Raw genomic sequence first — 23,794 nt, 5'->3', positions numbered from 1 at the left:
CAGATCATATTGCGATACAGGAATATGGATATCAAAAAAGTGAAAATGAAACAATTTCCCACACCCATCATTAACAAATGAACTAAGGGTGAAATAATGAATTGGCATATGACTATTTTATATTAGAATTATGTGAATTTCAAAAGAAATGGAGAAAAATGTAAATACATATTTTCCACAGCCTAAATCAGTCCACAGTCAGGTATGTCCACACTAATCAGGCCTAGATGTACATCAGCTGCCACAAAATCCAGCCATTGTCTCCATGCATCAACAGCAGTCTTTATTTTTTATCGACATCAAATGTGAGGAAGAGGAAAATACATTGTATAAAATATACTGGATTTAAGTATATGGAACACAGTCATGTAACCCTGTAGGGTGTTTTCTTCATACTAGGCCCAGTACTGACCCAGTACTAACACAGTATTGACATATGTACAGGCCTATCTTTGAGTGAGTGAGTGAGTGAGTGAGTGACTGAGTGAGTTAGTATGGTTTTATGCTACTTTTAGCAATATTCCAGCAACATCACGGCAGGGGACACCAGAAATGGTCTTCACAAACTGTACCCATGTGGGGAATTGAACCCGGACCTTCGACATGACCTCTTTAACCACTAGGTTACCCCACCTATGGTTGTCTCAGGGTATAAAGCCCACCCCTCATTGTACAAAAACATTTCCGTAATACCCATACAAGTCATGAAGTTTTCGTTGAGGTATGTCAATGTATCCCACCTGCATAGATACTCATGATTGACTACCACTGAATGTTCTGGTCCGGACCTGTTTACAGACAATAATACAATAAAACCATAATAGAAACGCATAAAAGAGGGTAGGCAACTACAAACTGTTAAAACTGGCTGAAGAATTAGTATCTCACCTGGCTGAGAGGTTTGTTACTCGAAACTGCTGAATAACAAGGGAAGATCAGAGAAAAATTCATATACTGCACTGTTAAAGAACTGACTGACTGAGTTTGGTTTTACGCCGCTTTTAGCAATATTCCAGCAACATCACGGCAGGGGACACCAGAAATGGGCTTCACACATTGTACCCATGTGGGGATTCGAACCTTGGTCTACGGCGTGACGAGACAACGCTTTAACCACAAGACTGTCCCACCGCCCGCACTGTTAAAGAAGCCCTTCAACAAAGTGATAAACATCAATCCCAAGAGTATGTTTTTAAACAACTATGCATTGTGCCATTGTTGTACTTTTATTATATTATACAGGCAAAGGCGAAAACAGGAACATGATGTCTTAGTGGGTCTGATGGCCAGGCTTTCTTGACCCCATTGTCAACAAACCTTGAAGGTGTGTTTCAATGTTCATAACATGAATCACTAGCTTGTCTGATCAGACTCTGCTATTTACAAGCCGCCATCACATCACGTGATGCAGCTATGTAGCCGATGTTTCTGGTGGTTCTATTGCTCGCCATCATACTGATGACTTCCCAGTTGTGCCGAATCAAAACACTAACAGCTGAATAAACACATATACTGACTGACTGAGTTTAGTTTTACGCCGCTTTTAGCAATATTCCAGCAATATCACGGCGGGGAACACCAGAAATGGGCTTAACACATTGTGCCAATGTTGGGAATCGAACCCGGGTCTTCAGCGTGACGAGCCAACGATTTAACCACTAGGCTACCCCACCGCCCATAAACACATATAAAAACACACCTATTGAAAGACATTTTCAGATTATTACTTGACTCTGCTGGGTTTGCAACTTAAAAACATGAGACATCTGCTTCGGTATACCCACCATGTTACACACAAGCATACTGAAACAGTTGTCATAGGAGTGAAACAATCCAATGAAAACTAACTATTATATTCAGTATGGGGTAACCAAATACCAAATGACAGAAGAAGAACCTCTCACAGAGGAAAAAGAAAACATACATTTTACCTGGTATTAAGTCATGAGAATGCTGTGTTTTAGTGCAACTTGAATTATTTCATCAATACTTATACCTGTTCAATGAACTGACAGTATCTCAAATTACCAACTGAATTAAATTTTACAACACAAAAACAAATTACTACCGGGTACTGCAGGTAAATGGAAACAGAGAATGCACAGTACTCCAAATGTATAACATAGACTTATCACTAGTCTATCATACAGACCCTGAAGTAAATATATCCAAGAAAGCCCACGTAAGTCTAGACTTCCTCAGCTGAAAATGAAGAAAGTCTCAGGGCTCCTTTTCATTATACATTTTTTTTATATGAACTTTTCTTGTCTGTAAAATATGTTCATTTCAGAGACTAGTTGTTAGTCTAACTTATCAGTATTGATGTGAATCAAAAGCGTTATCATAATAGCTCTTCATACAATCAGCAGCTGAGGAAGCAACACTAGATTTCAAGTAGTATGCAAATATCAATACTGCACTTGGACATCTGGGTGTTCACAGGTTTATTTGCCATCCTTATCCAGCTAATCCACAACACTTCACCAACAACACGTATCAGTGTGTGGAATATGTTTGCATTTCCTACACCAACCAATCAACACCATGTACTCAGGTTAATGGATGATTTAATGACAAGTACAGACGCACCTACGAGGAAGAATGTTACCAACTAAATTCCTGTCATTCACAACAGTGGTCATGCTGGGTTGTCATGAAAACACAGAACAGGACAACAATAATCTAAAACAAAATAAGGAAAATCTGCACCATTCAGATATAGGTGATTATGTTACGGGGCGTTTTTTTTATTAGTAACCCATGCATAAACATGTTACCACACATTAGTGGTGTGAAATATACTTATCTCTTTCAGACTTATCTTATCAATATTTAGTTAACGATTATCGACCTCTATGATCTCTGTCGATAGCTAGCCCTATTGAAGTTAGAGTTCCACATCACACAGGAATACTGAGGCGATATGACAACAGTCTGGAAATAATTAGTAATTAATAATCCAGTGATTGACATCATGAGCATCGATTCACAACTGGAATATAACATAATCCTCAAGGTCACTGAGCTTGACCAACAAGGTCACACTGCCAACAAATACAGGTGACACAGGGCACACTGCCAACAAATACAGGTAACCAAGGTCACGCTGCCAACAAATACAGGTAACTAAGGTCACACTGCCAACAAATACAGGTAACAAAGATCTGCAATATCAGGCCAAGGGACTCCAGAAATGGGTGTCAAACATTGTACTCATAAACCAGAACCATCTGAGAAACAAGCAAACACTTTAAACATTAGGTCACCCACGCCAAGGTAATGTTTACGCAAAAATGTACCATTTGCACTTTGCCAACATCAAAAATATTTATCTAGTAGTTTCATAGCCCAAACAGTACAGATATTACAAATAACAAATTTACCTTTTGCATTATGTCTATTCATACTTTGCACATACTAAGAGTTCTATTTCCAAAATAAAATCGCCAACGGTTATGTCCTTTGCAATCTGATGTCACTGGTCTGAACTGATAAACAATTGACGCCATTACACTAAAATCATGAGACCAATCTGAATAAACCATTCTTTGGTGTCATGCCTGAATGTCTTGTCAGTACTTGATCCATAGACATGGTAGAAACGTATTTTGAAACAATAGTGCCAAGGTTTTGCAGCTCACCTACAGACACCATGGATTATGTCCCTTGCAATATGATGTCATCGGTCTCAACAGATAGTGAGTGAGTGAGTTTAACTTTACGCCGCACTCAGCAATATTCCAGATATATGGTGGCGGTCTGTAAATAATCGAGTCTGGACCAGACAATCCAGTGATCAACAGCATGAGCATCGATCTGCGCAATTGGGAACCGATGACATGTGTCAACCAAGTCAGCAAGCCTAACCACCCGATCCCGTTAGTCGCCTCTTATGACAAGTATGGGTTACTGAAGATCAATATTCTAACCCGGATCTTCATGGGTCCTCAACAGATAAACGAATGACGTCATTAGACCTATTTCCACCCATTCCACATGGTGTAGGTACAGGTGTGTGGTTACTGGATGCACAGCTGACTGTTGAACCCTAATGGCACCTGTCTGTCACCTGTACCGCTCAGTGCCACACTGTCATGGTGTAGGTACAGGTGTGTGGTTACTGGATGCACAGCTGACTGTTGAACCCTAATGGCACCTGTCTGTCACCTGTACCGCACAGTGCCACACTGTCATGGTGTAGGTACAGGTGTGTGGTTACTGGATGCACAGCTGACTGTTGAACCCTAATGGCACCTGTCTGTCACCTGTACCGCACTGTTGAACCCTAATGGCACCTGTCTGTCACCTGTACCGCACAGTGCCACACTGTCATGATGTGGCGGTTTGAAAAACACAGCAACTTGATACACATAATGAACTGGGATCTGTACACTACCCCAAAAATACTTGCAAAAAAACAGAAATCCACAAAATCGAAGACAAGTTTCCCAGGTATCGCATGCTTGTTTTGTTTCTTGTTTATTTTCAAAGCTGCACTCAGAATTCCAAGCCTCAGATAAAGCAGTTTATCCTAACTAGGCCCTCACGATACAAAAGGACCAGGTACTTCAGAGTGCAAGGATGGCGGATGCTGCATTTGGTAGCATGTCACTCTCCTCAGACAATCTTGTGGCTGTTATAGAGGATCTTAAGGGACACATACTATCCTTGACATCAAGGGAGGATGCACAGGACTATAGAGACAATTCATATGGAAGACAAAGTGCTTCTCCTTGCCGAGTGACATTCCAGAGTGACATTCGGGACAGTTCAGGATTTCAGCCTCGAGAGCCTAGTTGGACACAGAACTTTTATAGCTCTCAGGGACAGAAACCAGGTTCTCTGTATCAAAGGTCTAGGTCCATAGACAGACCTGGGTACTATGGACCATATGAACCATATGGACCCAATGAACCATATGGATGGTACACAGATGCCACATCCTAGGAGGATATGCAGAGGTTGCGGTAGGACACATTTTAGTATGTCTGAGTACTTTGCTAGAATATCACAATGTTATTGATGTGGTAGGATAGGCCACATTAGCTGATTCTGTTTTTCTGAGCCAAACTTTCGCCAAAGTCACAGTGTGATGCTAAATGAGGGTATGAGCCTGCTGATGAATTAGCACACGTTCATGATAATGCTATTAAGAGCCGGTAGCACACATTTATAATTGAAGATGATCAAGAGCCAAATCACAGTAAGAATATTGATTTGAGTGATGTTGTTATTTTGATATGTAGTGTGGGACTATCCCATAGCGGTATTAGGGTTAAGATTTAGGGAAATCATGCAATGTGCTATGTGACTCAGGTGCCAGTTTGAGCTGCATGAAATCAGATATTTTCTCATTTAACAAGAATGAGAGCTATTTTCCTATTGCAAAACAAGGTGCAAGGACATTGGTTGGAGCAGATTGGAATCAGTTAAATGTTTTAGGTATATCTCAAGCATTGATCAAGCATTTCATGTACATTCAACATATCTGTTGATGCATTGTTAGGTTTACATTTTTTGTTACAGAGACAGTAAATTACCATTGATTTAAGTCGCAATGGATTGACTAGGTAACTTAGACTTAAGGACTTGCAGAGACAAAGTTATTGCTTCTTTTGCTAATTCCAGTGTCCAGTATAGAGACACTATTACATGTTAAGTGAATAACCCAGACACTGAATTAGGAGTCATTGAACCAATTGAGTCTGTTACAAGATTTTTACATGTGTTAGGTACTAGAGGTATCACTTCACCTATAAATCAAATAGCATCATTTAGATTGATAAACACTACCAGTTGAGAAATTAATATACCTGCTTTGGTAGGAATATGGGTAATAGAAAAAGTTGTCTTTGATAATAATATTATAAATATGTATAGTGAGACCAATACTGGAAACAGCACACACATTATACGAGTCGACACAGGTGACAGTTGTGTTTGACTGATATAGTGTTGAAGACTATGTGACAAATCCTGATATGGTTTTGGACATGCACTCAGGTACACATGGTAACTTGCCTCCATGTCGGATAAACACAGTGACCTGTCATTACAGGTTGGCTCACCTATTCATTGCCCATCGATCTGTGTACCCTGTCAATTGTGCTGGTGACAACGTCAGATTGTTTAATGATGTACACATACACACTGTACCTGTTGGTGATGACACAGGTAGGTCATCTGGTGTCACTGATATGACTACAGGTAAGTCATCGGGTGACACTGGCATGACTATAGGTGAGTGTTCAGGTATGTCCACAGATACACCATCAGGTGTTCCAGGTGAATCAATATGTGACATAATTTAGATTAGGATATCACAGGTGGTACCACAGGTGTAGTTACACCTACCCAGGTATGTTTCCAGATACCTTACCTCAATCTGATTTTGACAATTTTAATGTCAGCTGTAACTGACATGACAGACAAACGAAAATAGTTGTTTTAGGGATGAAAAGGGTTAAGTAGGACATACAATAAATCTTGGCTAGGACCATTCTTTGGAACCAGTCCTGCAACAGAGGACACACAAATTGAAGCAATAAAGAATGTATGTTGGATTACAGGGATAAATTGTACAAGGTCAGGTATGTAGGTGTCACAGAAAGTGAATAGGTCCTATGGGAATTTCTCCCAGCAGAAATAGTGGAAGACATCAGAAAAACAATGAAAGGAAAAGTGAAATGGAAGCAAAATACCGAAGGATAAGACTCCTGATCTAAATGTTCCTGAATCTCTGAGTATAAGATAGTAAGACATATTTCTAAGTCCCACTTTATCATGACACGTGTTAATTTATATGGGTACCCAAAAAGTTATGTGAATTGTTATGGAAAAGTCGCGGAGGACATGCCCGCGCCTATGAGAATTGATGTTTATGAAGCGGAGAGACCGCATTTGTGAGAATTGATGAATATGAAGCAGAGGGACATGCCTGCACTATGAGAATTGATGTATATAAAGCGGAGATATAAGCTGCCTATGGCCATAGAGCATTTTAGCGGAGAGAGACCGCACCAGTGAGACTTGATGAATTTGTAGCGGAGAGAGACCGCACCAGTGAGACTTGATGAATTTGTAGCGGAGAGAGACCGCCTTTATATGAAGCAGAGGGACTGCATTAGTGAACGGAAAAGCTCAAAAGAGTCTAGAGATGACTGACACTCTCTAGTGTGGGGTAGATAGGCATCTACCTCAGGTTGCTGAAATATGAGGACAGTCGAAAGACTAACGATGAATTCATTCGGGACGAAGGACGGAGTGTCGATCTGTCTCGTAGCCTGGGTGAAGACCTATAAATCGGTCGTGGAGTGTAAGCGGAGGCCAATTACATCAATGGGAGACAATTTTTTTTTCCTGGTCAGAGGCGTTTTATGAGTACAAGACGTACAATCTATTTGGATAGACCAAAGTAAGAGATTAACATAGGAATGACTACCTATGACTGGGACTGAACAGAGTAAGTGATTGAAATAGTTTAACAAGGCCTTTAATATGAAATATTTGACTAACCCACGAGTACTGCATGTTATTTTCTCATGAACAGAGACTGTATGAGCAATGTGCGCAGTGTTCTTCAGTCTATTTGATGTGGTAAACATCCCTTGTGGGAGAGTGATATGTTGTATGGTACATTGGTGACGACCAATTGGGATTGTTGGATATTCCTTCTCTAGGAAGAGATATTGACTCCTTATGATAAGGAGCAGGAACAGAGTATTTGAATTACTCGATTGTTGACATTCTACAGGACCTTTCAGCTCACACTTCAGGTGATGATGACACTACTGACGAGGTGGAACTCAATACCACTGACGACATGCGTTTTAGATATCTATGAGTTTCTTTGGGGTACTACCTTTAGTCATCATAAGGGAGAGATCTTGACGTATGAACAGACACAGTATCATACAGTGGTAATAAAATAGACTTCCAAAGGATAGAAATACTCAAATACTACACAGCTTCTAAGGTACAGACATTACACTACTACTATGTCTCTATGATGTTACCAGTAACGTCCAATGACAGAAACACTCAATTTTATCAAGAAAAGTCATTCAAAAGAGTGTCTTCAAGAGCCATGAAGTTAGTAAAAGAGAATAAGATAATTTACATATACCCAACTGACCCTATCTTAATGAATAGATGGTCTCTGATTGGGGACATGCAATGGATATCAAGAACTTCATATCTCACATATGGGGTGCTTATTTGTACTCATAATTTTATTCATTTCTGTTTCCACTGATACATGGAAGTGAACAATATCCAATATTTATTCATGAGTTAGGTAGTCTTTCTGCTCCACCACCTTGTTGAACAGTAACACAAACAAAATATAAAGTTAATTTCACCTTCAGTTCTTTCAAGACAGGAGAACTTTGTGATGACTTTCAAGTTTCATTTTAAAAGCTGATGTGACTTTGAATAATCTAATTCATTTTACAAACTTATGTGAACTCAGACGTACTAGTGTCCTCATGTATAAATGATTCCATATTGTATTCTGATGTTGCATGCTTTGTACATTTATAATCTGGATGTATAATATGGTGTTGTAAAACTATCATGATTTGTAAAGAAAAAAAGAAGAAAATGTTCAATAATCCAAACCTTCGATATTTGATTTGATTTGTAACACCTATACTGTTTGCATCTATTATATTCAATCAGCAATTGTTAAAAATGTTATTCGATATAACATGACTGTTACACTTCTCAGATAGGTACAACCTAAGACAGATCCTATCTGAGACATTCACCTGTATTTCAATTTTGTGTTTTCTGGTCCTCAGATACATAGTTATTCAATTATCTCTTTGATATTGTAATTTTTGGTATGATTGATGTATAATTGTTATGGATAACTTATTTGTGTGTAGGTCTGAGCTTAAGTCATTCACCAGTCGCATGGGACATGCTCTACAACAGGAGGGGCATGTATAACCAGGGTATTTAGGATTGAAAACTTAAATTATATTTGGTAAATATTTAAGGAAAATTTGAAGTTCAGTTAAGAAGTGTCATTGTGCTTGGAAAGTGCATTGACCAGAGTAACCAGATTCATATCGATTCATTTTCCTTGCATACAACAAATCTAATAAGGGAGATGAGTGGAACAGTGGATCGGGTGACTCATATACCATTTAGGTAGTTACTAGTAATTAAGATACTAAGAATCAGAAAAGGGACACACGTAATGATTCGATTAACCAACCTCTGGCGCCTGACAGTCGGAAGTTTTATTCGGTTGAATGCTTCACGAATGATTTAAGCTCACTAATAAGGTACATTTATGATGGAAGAAATTGATGGTACCGATTAAGTCTTGGAAGAGAGGAAATGATTATAGTTAGTGGTGCAGCTGGAATATGAGTCAGTTGAAAAGGGACTAATGAAAGTAACTTATTAGTCAGATGGGTTATGAGTCATTTTATATGGGGTAGGACTGATTTACAGGGGGAGGAGCCAGAAAATTGTGAAGAGAATCAAAACTGAGCTGACTGGGAGAGCGGGAGAGAGCTGGGCCCCACCGTTGACTTGAGAGGTTCTCTCTGTATATTGAGAGAATGGCTGAGATGTAATTGTGACTTTTGGCGTGGTACAAGAAACCAGCCAGTTCTTCCATGAAGTTGTGAATCTGTGTTGCATGTAAACTAGGAAAGCTAGGAAGTATCTGAGGACCTTTGTGAAAGAATTCATGCTAAAATAAACAGGACTTGAACACCATACCGGACTTATCCTTGACTATCCATCTTAGCTACATCATCCCCAGAACCAGAGTGGATAGACAGATTACCTAGGGTGGAAGGGTATAACACCCCGAAAACCCCAGGTAACAATATCCTACACCAACCAACCAACACCATGTACTCAGGTTAATGAAGATTTATTGACAAATACAGACGCACCTACGAGGAAGAATGTTACCAACTAAATTCCTGTCATTCACAACAGTGATCATGCTGGGTTGTCATGAAAACACAGAACAGGACAACAATAATCTAAAAAAAAATAAGGAAAATCTGCACCATTCAGATATAGGTGATTATGTTAAGGGCGGTTTTTTTTATTAGTAACCCATGCATAAACATGTCGCCACACATTAGTGGTGTGAAATATACTTATCTCTTTCAGACTTATCTTATCAATATTTAGTTAACGATTATCGACCTCTATGATCTCTGTCGATAGCTGGCCCTATTGAAGTTAGAGTTCAACATCACACAGGAATACTGAGGCGATATGACAACAGTCTGGAAATAATTATTAATTAATAATCCAGTGATTGACATCATGAGCATCGGTTCACAACTGGAATATAACATAATCCTGAAGGTCACTGAGCTAATACCATACATATTTGAATGCTCATAAACCCATTTTTATATTTAACAATAAATTTCAAATGATCATCATCACTGTCATTTATTCTAAAAACATGTGGGCATACTCAATTTCTGAAAGGCACACCTAAAATATTTGTCTGGTGCCCTAAGGCACACTTAGAAAAAAAAGTATTTCTATCCCTGCACTTCATGAATAGAGAATACCTGATGGACAAAGTCTGTCTTAATAGTTCAATCTTAATCAGTGTTAAAACACAAACAGATAGAGGAATTTTAAGCTTGATTTGTGATTAAAAGATTTTGTCAAGCGTTACTTCTGGAAGCATAAAATTCACAGAATTTCAGTTTCATCAAGTTTTTCAAAAGATATACCAGACCTGGTCAGATCGGTGACAATGTCCTACATACATAGGAAATACTCTAACACATAAAATACTGACATAGTGTCCCTGGTACAAATCAATATGCAATATAAAATATGCCATTTTTGGTTAGGCGGAACTGTCAGTTTCCACATGCAATGGTGCAACTTGCAAAGGTTGAATGTGCATCCTCATGTTAAAAAGCACTTCATTCTTGAATACATGTCTTCGCATCATGTGGTAACTCTATTCCAAAGTACTGTTAAAACATAATCTAAATCTTAAACTCATCACTTTCACATAAGGTTAGTAAAAGTTGGTCTAAACTATCATTCCACAAAATCAAAATGTAAATCTAATCTAAGAAATAAATCTTAATCAACATGATTAATGTCAATGCCTCTGTTAACAAGCTTTGTGAGTTGTGTTCAATACCGCTTTCAACAGTATTTCAGTCATAACCAAACCTAAATCCTGCCATAGATATGGGAGACAACTCTGTACAACAAATTGCAAAGCCTGGACAACCCATGCCTTTAAACAAGCATTGCCAAAGCATCATCAGAATTTTTTTTCTCACAAAGATATTGAGGAATAAACATGTTAAACAAAATAAACATGACAAACGACATTCTATTCAGTGAATATAAACCAGGAATAGCTGGCCATGTGGGTATACTGGGTTAGAACTGTACCCAGCTAACTATGCAGGTCGTACGTTGTAACTTAACAAATCCTGTTGGTTGGCCGGTGTTCAGCAATATTCCAGCTATTAGGCGGCGGTCTGGAAATAATCGATTCTGGACCAAACAATCCAGTGATCAACAGCATGAGCATCAATCTACGCAATTGGGATACGATGACTTGTGTCAACTAAATCAGCAAGCCTGATGACCCGATCCCGTTAGTCTCCTCTTACGACAAGCATGGGTTGCTGATCACCAATTCTAACCCGGATCTCCACGGATCTAATGGATCCATGGATCAGGTTAGTTGATAGCTAATTGTGTGTCATAATACCCTGATGTCGATTGTTGCTGAATATGTCAATCACTGGATTGTAAGGAGTAGATTTAATTGTTTCCAGACTGCCCTTATATAGCTGGAATAATGCTGAGTGTGGCATAAACATAAAGACACTGAGCTGCTGAAATACACACAGGACAGATAATTACAGTACAGAAGATTAGAACGACCTCGGCCATCTTGATCCTACACCGAGAACCAGACTAGGAATAAACTCATTTCACGAAAGCTAAATAAATCAAAATACATGCATGCTGAATAATTTACAGAGAAAAATGGTGTTTTAGTACATTTCAGTATTCTTAATCAGTGTTTATACAACATCAAAATCACTGTGCAACAAAAATGGAAATAAAACAAACCAAAACATATGCCTACGACATAAAAAGTGCATATACAATTCAAGTTACTTACTCTCTGTAATCACATGGGCTGCATTAAGAAAGAGGAAAGAAATGTATTTAATGGTGGTGTATATGTCAACATCGTCAAAGTGAGTCAGGGAGAATGACGAAACCATAGAACACTGGGCCCATCATAACAAAGCAGAAGATTGCGAGAGTTCTGATAAATGCTGTTTTGAACAGTATTTCAGTTTTGTCCTGGCATGACAGCTTCTGGCGGGATGAAAGTTTGAAGAGATGGGAGTTTGACCACTTTGGAAAAACCCATTAACACAGGTATGGTTCTGACAGATTATAGAAACATAATATAGGCAAACCAGGACCTAGATTTTCGAAGCTCTCCTAGTGTTAAGATGGTCATAAGTGCCATGCATTAACATTAACTTACAACTATCTTAGCTCTAAGAGAGCTTTGAAAATCTTGGCCCAGGATTCCGACATACAAGATTCTGTTGAGTCCAAGGGATGCAACTCTACACAAGAAATTGTTGAGGCAACATAGACAAATATGCCGTGTCAATATTGTCGTGTCAAAAATACCTACCATTCATACCATGGTAAGTACTAAATAGTACACACTGTACCAAGTTCACTTTATGGTTAAAAACATGATTTAAACAAACTTGTGTACATGTTATCACAATACAATCTGAACAATTTCAAGTCAAATCAAACAAACAATATTCATAACAAAGCAGCTGATGTACTTTTTCTCTCACAATTCACAGGAATACTCAAATAAAACATAAAAATTGGAGTTTGTGAGACCTTAATTTTCAATCAGCACTTCGACTTCACAATGTCATTCTAAAGAACTAGACTAGAAGACAAAGTGCATCACAGAACTCTCATTCAACCGAAGTCACAGCAAAAAAGATTCAGTCAAGGGCTCATTGGCAGCATTTCAAGAAAGAGACTTCAACAATGAATCCTTGTTTAACACTATTATATTTTCATCTTCAACATCAATATTAATACTTGATTTACAAGAAAACCTCAAAGTGATTATTTATAAGCAAGAAACTTTGGGGACAACTTGCCAAGGATCATTACTGGAAAGACATTCATATCCAAGCCACGATCCCGTCCACTGAAGCGGAGCCTTTACCACAGAACTATATGTTACCTCAACATAAGGTCAAGGACTGAATCACTATAAGTGCAGTATGATCCATGGTCCAATCTTGAGTCCATATGATCCATCAGTTGGTGGTGCCCTGTCTCTAAGAGGATCTACCACTGGACAACCAACCACCAAAGTGTCATAACCACAGCTAAAGGTAATATCTAAAACTAATGTACCCGGTAAGTCCTTTGACAGTTCAGTCCTAAATCCCATCTGCAGAAATAGAACCTGTGATTAAAAGTAACAGATGCAGGCCTTTGAGTTCTTTTAAAAACACAAATATGCTCATTTAATCAGTACACAAATGTTTACTGGAAGTTATACTTTTCTTCGTGTAATACACTGTAACACGAGTGATGAAACCAACGTGCACTGACAAGCACTGACAAAGTAATCAGAGCTCCAGTTAAGATTTAGCTCATGTGGGTACTGAACCCACTGTATTTTTTTGGAGTGGGTATTATGAATGTTGAGTGGGTATTTCATTTTCCGTTACCCACTGCTTTCAAATATGCGCGTATTTCAGTCATTTTACTCACCTAAGTATTATGTCACTGAGTAAGTTTACTAAGCAGGTATGTTCTGCCTTATGTCATACCTAATCAAAACCAACTTAAATATAATGGAAATGATTTCATAAAAAAATCACTCATCCTATACTGACATTACAACACTTGTCCTATACTAACAGTACAACTTGATAGCAATCGATGTCTTTTTCATTACGCAAGCGATTTTTATAAATATATTCCGTACGCATTTGTTTTAAACTTTTTTGCGTATCTAACATTTTAAATGCGTAATTGGTACGCAACAATTATTTTTCAATGCGTAATTGGAAATTTTATAAGCGTATTTTACCCGGATACGCAGCTTATCTGGGCCTCTGGTAATGCCTCAATTATCATTGGATTCTTGCATCTCTAAGGGACATAACTCTTTAAAATGGTTACTACAAAACATTCTAAACTGATTTTAATAGAACTTAATTGTTGGAAAACTCCCTTACCAAATAGGGTAAAAACACATACTTAGCATCTTGGTTTAAAATGGTGCTTACAATAATGGGAAAAACCTAATTAATCTGGTTATTGACATTACCTGTTCTCCATTGAAAGTCTTAACATCACACAAGCACAGGAAAAAGTGCATCCTTCTTTCCTGCACAAAACCTGTTGAGTCAGATCCAAATTTAAACTGATACCATTCTGTCACATTAAAACACACCCTGTATTATTACTTCTGTGTATTTAACAAACCTGCAAGATTTCGTAGAAAATATCTTGGTTGACTGAGACCTAAGCATGTTAGTCACTACAGGAAACTTCCCAGATTATAGATTATTTCAAAGGTATTTCTCCCCCAACCAGTTCTTTCAGCTGGTTTGGGTCCTTAACTTCTTTTGAGTGATATACTTCTGATTATTGAAGCATCAGTAATAAAATTGTGTCAACTCTCTTTAACTGATTTGTAACAAGGTCGTGGTGAAATGACATCCATCATGTTCATCAAGTTCTGAGATTGATAAACAAGAGTCATACATACGAAGTTGACAAATCCACCAAGCCCCCACAAATTTGAAAAAAAACAAAAAACATCTTACATCAAGCCCAATTTGATGAGAGAATTTCTGTCTAATCTGTCCGACGGCATACAAGAGTAGTAATTGAGCTATCAAAACAATAACATGGAACTGGGATTCGTAACTTTGTATATACATGTACATCTGTGTCAGGTATACGCCAATATTAAAGTTAAAGGAAAAAATTCAAATTTTAAAAAGCCCTAATAGCAAAAGGCAGCAGTTGACAACCCAGTTTTTGTTTGTGCACAATTTCATTAATGAATACCAAGTACTTTTTCAAGATATGGTCCTGACAAACACAACACTGTGAACAGAGTCAAAGTCAAACTTGTTGCTATGGAAACAGGAAATAAATTAATTTTCTTAAAATTTCTAAATAGTGAAAGGCAGCTCTTCCGATCTTAGTTAATACATGTTCCCGGTTTGGATGTAAAGTGTTTCATGGTTTTTCAGCACCCCCTCCCCTCCAAATCGTTTCCATGGAAATCAAGAAGAAAACAAATGTAAATAGCGAAAAGGCACCACTTTAGGTTCTGTTCGATATATGTACCAAGTTTTGTTGAAAAATAATGAACGTTTATTGAGCTATGTTCCAGAAACGAAATGATTACCAACGAACGGACGGACGGATGGACAGACAGCGACAGATACAAGGCATTGACTATATCCCTCCACCATATAATATTGTTCTTGTTAGCATTTTAAAATCCCCACTTTCACATCTTGATGTATACCTTGAGGCACCCTTCTGAAAGCATTCACTATTATCTCTGTGTTTATGCACATTTACTAATCCATCAGAAAGAAGGTAAATCCTGATGCTGTGTTTATCAACCTCTATGCTTCAACTTTACGCACTCATCAACATTCCGAATCAATATTCATTACAATTTTACTCTCCATGTAGAATTGATTACACATAACACAAAGTAAATAAAATGTAAAACCTTTTTCATAAAGGCTGAAACACCAGGTCAATATCAAAGGGAGTAACTGTATTGACAACCGAAAGACTTCAATAGTGATGTAAACTGATAACATGATTGGCAATATACAAAACAAGTTATGTCAAAATGGAATTCCCTACAGAAAAAAGTTGTAATTTTACCAAGGTTTCTGTAGAAAATATTCATAATTTATATTAACATGGTAACAGGTAAAATGATCAACTAAAGCTTTCCAATATTCAGATTATCTCCCTTGGCTTATCACTAAAAAAAAAAAGAATCTGGTACATTATCAGTAAAGAGCCATTTTACAGATTATATCCATGTACATTTAAGAAATTAAGAATAAAAGTAAGTGGATACTAGAAATAACCCACAGGAACAAAGCAAAGTGAGTGTATCACTTGAATTAAAAGAGACATACCCATTATTCACTTCTAATCATGTAAAACAAGGACGTAGAATTCCTGGTTTTTCATTCAATTGAAATGAATCAATTAGCAATTTAGGGTACCAAGTCTTAGGGTGAATGAGCATGAAGTGACATTGGAATTTTGTATTAATTGCCAGTGTTTAACATTTCTTGTATCAGAGCTTCAATGGCACAAGCCCTTTGAAGATCCAGGTTAGAATTGATATTCAGTAACCCATGCTTGTCATAAGAGGCGACTAACGGGATCGGGTGGTCAGGTGCACTGACTTGATTGACACATGTCATTGCTTCGCAATTGCGTATACCGATGCTCATGATGTTGATCACTGGATTGTCTGGTCCAGACTTGACTATTTATAGACTGCCACCATATAGTTGGAATATTGCTGAGTGCAGCATTAAACAACAAACTATCAGTGGAATAAACAGACACCTAATGGCACAATCAACAGAGGTTCCATGTTCCTGAACACCATGATACAGTTTAAGATAAATTGAAAGTGTTTGATAATTGCACTTCAACAATTAAACGGAACCAGTTTGATATTGATCAAAGGTATTTCCTTTCCTTGTCATACTTAAATTCCAACATATCCAAAGAGCAACATCTTTGCATGTGCTCTGAGGCACCATTAAAAACAAGTACAATATTTCTGGATTACGCATCACCTCGACGTTCATCCAGCATGGTACTTTAAAGTCTGACAGCACTGCTATCAATATATTTAGTGCATCAGTGACCCAAACTCTGTGGTTGACTTTCAAAAAAAGACAAGGAACCATGATCCCCTTAACACTAGCACTTTACTGTAAGAAATAGCACCAATCCTGCATGTTTTCTCTCTTATTTTTGTATACACCATTGGTATTATCATTATCTGTGTTTATAGATGGGAGTCCTGCTAGTTCTGGTTGGTTCAGCAGTAACCCGATAACACTGGGGGGTTTAATGTGCTGGCTGCGTTATCTGGGAAGGCAGAGAGGAGATAGAGGCTGAACAACAGGAAGTCAGCTGAGTGGGCGGTGGAGTCTTGGATGGGTGCCAGTACTCTAGTACACAATACTGCATCAGCTCATAGCAAGCACCTGTTATCCTACCAGCAAAAACTGGTCACCTGTTATTTCATTCACACAGTGATATGTACAGATTTACTTGCTCAGGTTGCTTAGCAACTGTAGAATACTTTTAAAAGTCTAATCATGTTATAGTTCCTGCCATGTCACTTGAAGAGGTGTTATTGTGTTTACCAGTAATCATTGCTGAAAGGTCAAAACTTCAAAGCAGGATGTAAATAAAGATTTATATAGATCACATTAAACTTTGATCCATTCATGCAATCTATTAATCACTAGAGGTATTTGCTATTTGGGAAGGACCTTTGTGTAACAAGGCTACTTGAATACACAACATAGGCACACCTTTCATTATTGATAAAGACCGCTGAAATTCCAAAATTTAGTTCCTTTCAACACTAGGTCATGAATATAATTTAGCAGAATCCTGATTTTTAAACTTTATTCACTTCGCTGTGTTCAAAGAAACTAATGTGGGTCCTTGGTTCATTTTATGTTTGAGGTTTTGATGCCAGAACATTTGATCATTGGACTGTTTTCTGACATATCATGTTTGCTGTCACCTATGCTTATCTCAGTTTCTCGCACTATAACAAGGGCTGTAACACTGAAACATTGTAAATAATCGGATGAGGACCTGTTGTCAACATAAGTTGCCCTACAGCTAAATTAGTTGTATCGGTAATACATGCGATTAGCCAGAAAGTATAATGTTTCTAAAGCATCTGAAAACCCAAGGGATAACACAGGGAAACAGGGATAACACAGGGAAACATTAAATGATGAAAGTTTCACTAAAATAGTGAACATGTCTAATCTTGAACCCAAAGAACCCACTTACAGTGTTGTTATCATTGCAATAATCTTGAACCCAAAGAACCCACTTACAGTGTTGTTATCATTGCAAGAAAAGGAAACAATAGATATATACTGAGAGAAACAAATAAAGGATCACAGGAAAAATCATGCATTCCTTCAATATTTTCCAGTTTTCATCACCACAGCGCTATTCAAAGCTGGTGATGAAAACTGGAAAATATAACAGAAAGCTTGAATTTTCCTGTGATCCTTTAATTGTTTCTCTCAGTATACATAATATACTACTTAATGTTTGAGGAAAACAGCTGATCGAAGATTCTGTCAAATCTTCCCATTTAATACATGTACGTGTACACCTTTAGCACGTATCATTTTGAGGTGATAGGTCAAAATATTTGCTTCAGTAATGAAACAAACGTTACGATTTTCCACACAACATGATTGATTATTTTCCTGTGTGTTCATCAATCATTCACAACCCAAACTGTTACCACATTAATGGCAGATGTATCATCATATCATGTGATTACCACAACAAACAGGTCTTAAATCTGGGAGCAATTTCAGATACCCCACAGCTGTACAGTCAATTATGAAACATGAAAGCCTGATGCAAATAATTAGTCTGCAAACCATAAACCTTTGACAAGCTAAACACGTACAGGGTTTCCCAAATTCCCAAAAAACACATTCAGTTTAAATACCAACACAACCGGACACAAGATCAAATGTATTTTGATGGTAAAGAATACTGCCTTGACCGATGATTGCAATAACATAACATGACACCACATCAAAATGTATTTGGATGGTGGAGATTTCACGATACATCAATCAATTACCATACACTACTTGGAAGTGAGTCTCAGAAGCACATCTCATACACCTTAGAGTGAGTGAGTATGCTTTTAAGCCACTTTTAGCAATATTCCAGCAATATCACGGCGAAGGACACCGAAATTGGGTTTCACACATTGTACCCATGTAGGGAATCGAAACCCAGGTCTTCAGCGCGACAAGCGCATGCTTTAACCATTAGTCTATTTCACCACCTTAGACTATACTTAGTTTCTGACAATATAGATGGAGATATGAAGCTACACACGTAAACTTGATACCCAAGGCTACAGTTGATTGGTTTGTTGTTTAACACTGCACTCAGCAATATTCCAGCTATATGGCAGCAGTCTGTAAATAATCAAGTCTGGTCTAGATGATCCAGTGATCAACAGCATGAGCATCGATTGCCACATTGGGATACGATGACGCGTGTCAGATAAGTCAGCAAGCCTGACAACCTGATCCCGTTAGTCACCTCTTACAACAAGCATGGGTTGCAGAAGACCAATTCTAACACGGATCTTCCTGTGTCCAAAGGCTACAGGAGTACAGGATTGTATATTACAACCAATGTTAAAATAATGCAGTTTAACCTGACTAAGGCACATGGGTGAAACAATAGAGCAGGGCCAACATGATATGTATCACGATACACAGGTCATGATACCATACATATCATGGTACACATATTTTTGTCAAATGGTACGGAAAATTCTTGACTATAAATATTTCAGAGCAGGTTCAAAAGGAAAGGTTGTGGAAATATTACAACACTAATTACAACAATTGTTTCAATATTTGACTGCTAAAGGGTCATTGAAAGAGTAGCAAGTAACCTATCTTGCAAGTATCTGGTATATATACAGAAAATCCATAGCATGTATGGGACTGTCTGGTTACAGACCACTACTATATAGCTGGATATTGCTGAGTGTGGCGATAAATAAATAAACAGTTTTGGGGAGTCATTTTCTAAATTCGTGAGTCATGAAAATATTCTGCCAATAAAATAATTCCACTACTTAGTGGTAATGTCTTGCTATAACATGACAGAACTATTAATAATTGCAGTTTACGGTGAGAACACTTAAACTGCTTATTGTATTTGGAGGAGTTATTTGAATTCACAGCACTTTTATCTAAAAAATATTGTGGCAGCTAAGAGTCAGACTCTTATGAAAATATTTTGGAGTATTTTACAATATTGTGGAGTTAAATATGCAGGAATTACAATTTACACTTCAAACCCCATGGTTTGATCACAAGCAATGACTAAACAGGATAAGTACAACCTATGAGACCAGAGAATATATATTTATATATTGTACATGTTGTATGAACAGAGATTTAATTTCAACATTATCCATGGACCGTAACAACAGTTGGTCGATGTAATATAAAGCTGCCATGTCTACAATCCCTCCCTCCCAGACACCTCGATCCATCTTACTAAAGGTTGTGAAGATTCACTGCAGCCAGCTAAGATAACAAACAAGACCCTTCCTCTGGCTGTCTTGAACATGATACTTCACAGATAGCCCTCATGAGAAAATACATAGTTCCCACTTCCCTACTTACAGGAACCAACTATTTGGCTCTATCGACAATGTTAGAGTAACTAGCTGAGTCCTCAAACCACTACATAATGGGCAGAATCGAATACTGTACAATAGAAAATGGCTGCTTGCTGACATACAAGAGAGAAAGTTATAAGCATTTGTCAGAATGATTTTCTCATTCATGAAATGACACACTGACGTGATACATGATCCTGATGAAATGTACACATATTAAACCACTACATGTATGATTAGATTACACATCATTCATTGCATACACCATGCATACATCAGCTGTTGCACATTGTATAAGGAAGTTGAAATACCACATACAATATGATATATTTCCCTCATGTCCCTGCCTTGTTATCAATGGAATATTATACTAACAATATGAACCACCATTGAATAAATACAAAATTACAGATACATTATCGTTAATAAACTGGCAATCAGTATTGTTTACATCTGTTCATTCATTCTCTAACTATGCTCAAGTTCCTGAACATGTTGAGATGAACAGCACCAACCACACCGTATGGCAACTACTTTACCAAGATCCTTTGCCATTTAACAAAACACTCAAAAAATAACCAGTTACAGCAATATTCCCAACCATAACAAAAACAAAATATATCCCATTTCAATACATCCAAGGAAAAGGTGAAAATAGTGTTGATGGAAACAAAGAATCAGTAGGCCTAGCGATCCAGGTGTACTAATTAATTAACATATTAACACTACACTATCACACTAAACATGAACCTGTGAAGATCTGGGCTAGAATTGGTCTTCAGTAACCCATGCTTGACATAAGAGATGACTAACGGAATTAAGTGGAGAGGCACGCTGACTTGGTTGATACATGTCATCCTATCCCAACTGCAGAGATCGATGCTCATGCTGTTGATCACTGGATTGTCTGGTCCAGACTCGTTTTTTTACAGACCGCCGCCATATAGCTGGAATGTTGCTGAGTGCAGCGTTAAACATTAACCAAACCATACTATACATGAAGAAATATCCTTCAAATTCTTTTATCAAGAAAGTTATAGTGACATGCTGCTTGATTACAAAGCAAGTACTCGCTCTGAAACATTGCACTGTAACTGTAAGAACTACGAAGTTGAAATCCCTGTTTCAATTAACAGCCACATCATACAGTAGGCTAAAAAATAATAGCACACTGTCAATAGGACATAAGTAAAGTAAAATAACAACTTTGGAGTAAGAAAAAAGTGTGTGACTGTAAATCTGGCAAAGGGAGAATTTAAGCACAGCCTACTTAGGTGTAAGACTTTTGCATTTTAGCCAAAATAGTAAGTTGAGAAAAGACATAAGCAATAGACCTCATAAAACTGTCCGTCCCTTCACCATGTCTACAACTGATGACTCAATGTGACCACAAAACATACTTTACAGTTTGCATGTATTGAACATTTTGCAAACAGACAATCTACAAATATATGAATGATATACAGCAAGTGAAAGAAGATGCCTTACATCACCTTCTTGTAAGATCAATCCCAACAGGGATTCATGTTCAGAAGTCCACACACCACTAAGTCAAACTCAGGTACAACTGAGTGAACACAAAACGTCACACCATAACCAATTATAGAGTTCAGAAAAGAATCATACCTCAAAAAACTAATTATCCTTATTATTATTATCATGATAATAGCAGTGGAGAGTGCGTACTTTTGCATCTACATCTGCAGAAACAGGTAGGGATTTAGACTTGATACACACACAAAGTAGCATAATATCGAACTCAATGAAATATTAAAGCAGGGATATTTTACATGATGCATGACAATATTGACATCTTTCAGGAATATATTTCAACATGGAATCATATGTCCATAAATTAACATTTATTACTTAATATTGTTTAAGAAATGATCAGCTGATTATGCAAAAGCAAACTCGTAATGCACATTTAACATTTTGATAAAACTCAGAAACATCAATAAATATTACCTAAGCTGTATATATTTATAATATAAATGTAATGAAAATTAAACTTCAAGCAACTCGAAGTCCTAAACAGTTTGTCGATACATTTTGAGTCTACTAGCTAGCTAACAAGCCTCTACAAGTCATTGTTTTTAGTTTTATGTGCCATCAAACTGACTACTACAAACAAAGATCACTTGAGTAAACAGAATTTGATCAGACTCTGGTTTGGACGAGTAGTATAAATCACAGACTCTGACTCTGAGAGTAATTAGAGCAAATTCAGTAAGATTTTGTCAATATACAGTTGATCATATTGATAAATTGCCAACATCATCAATGATCATGATCAGTGGACATAAACATGATGAATGATGCATGCAAAATACCGTTTGAAACGTAGATCTATCTTAAGACTGATAGCTCATCAATACAAGCAAGGTGACTTTGACAACCATAATGAATATAATGACAGCTCAAACTATTTCATTAAAATGTATTAATCATGTTTATTTATAACTGTAAACAGGTGAAAGGGATATCACAGATATAATACACTTGCAAATTTGGTCTTGATATGATTAATTTCTTCTACTTCAGTGTCTAATGTGTGTAGTCTTCTTGAACCAAAGCAAAATAATCGGCAAGTAACTGGTACTTTCTTCTACTACATTCACGGCGTATGATCAGGTATGTTTGATGTTTCTTCAATAAAATCTATGAAAAGGAATGACCAAGTTGAGGGGTTTTCGGCCCCTGACCGTAATGAGCTAGATGTCACAAATAAGCACAGAAAGGTTATTTCCTTACGAATATACAGTGACTTGTCATGGCAGTCGAACGCTAAACTACCTCGCATGAGAATATACAGATGATACTTCTATCGTTTATTTCACCTCCTGCAACTCATTTAAAGAGCTGTGCAGTGTCAGTGACCACCAACATAGGCGCATCACAGCGACACTGTGTGCTAATTAAATCAGAAGTCATATAACACAAAAATTCAATGTCCATATCAGGAACTGAATTTTCTGATAATTATTATCTTTGCCTCAACTACCCGGATAATTTTTAAAATAATGTCGACTGAAGTTTGCAAATCTTTTCCGCGGAAGCTCACTGCGACACTTACAGATTCTCATCTGGGGCGGTCAGTTGGTCGACCTGTTCTTCGACGCATTCCACATCTGCAGACGTTGGATCGAAATCCTCCCCAACATCCAAAGTTCCACTATCATCCCCAGAAACACCCGTTGTTCCTATGTAGCCATCGGCAGACATGTTATTGTCGGCCATTTTATTTTC

At 37.5% G+C, this 23,794-nt stretch overlaps 1 protein-coding gene across 1 annotated transcript in view; it reads right to left on the bottom strand.

Annotated features, from left to right (window-relative positions):
- LOC124289962 (ras GTPase-activating protein 1-like) overlaps positions 1–23,791 on the bottom strand; it is a 71,568-nt gene extending 47,777 nt beyond the window's left edge. Inside the window, exons 1-2 of the mRNA XM_046726631.1 lie at positions 23,622–23,791; positions 12,158–12,175 (exon numbers count right to left, since the gene is read on the bottom strand). Coding sequence (XP_046582587.1) covers positions 12,158–12,175; positions 23,622–23,785 — 182 coding nt within the window. The 5' untranslated portion in view covers positions 23,786–23,791. The remainder of the gene's footprint in view (positions 1–12,157; positions 12,176–23,621) is intronic.
- Positions 23,792–23,794: the final 3 nt, after the last annotated feature.

Source organism: Haliotis rubra, unplaced genomic scaffold (assembly GCF_003918875.1).
Source record: "Haliotis rubra isolate DU_JTF1 unplaced genomic scaffold, ASM391887v1 Scf112, whole genome shotgun sequence".
Taxonomy (NCBI): domain Eukaryota; kingdom Metazoa; phylum Mollusca; class Gastropoda; order Lepetellida; family Haliotidae; genus Haliotis; species Haliotis rubra.
The sequence above is the reverse complement of the archived record's forward strand: the minus strand, read 5'-3'. Positions and strand labels throughout refer to the sequence as shown.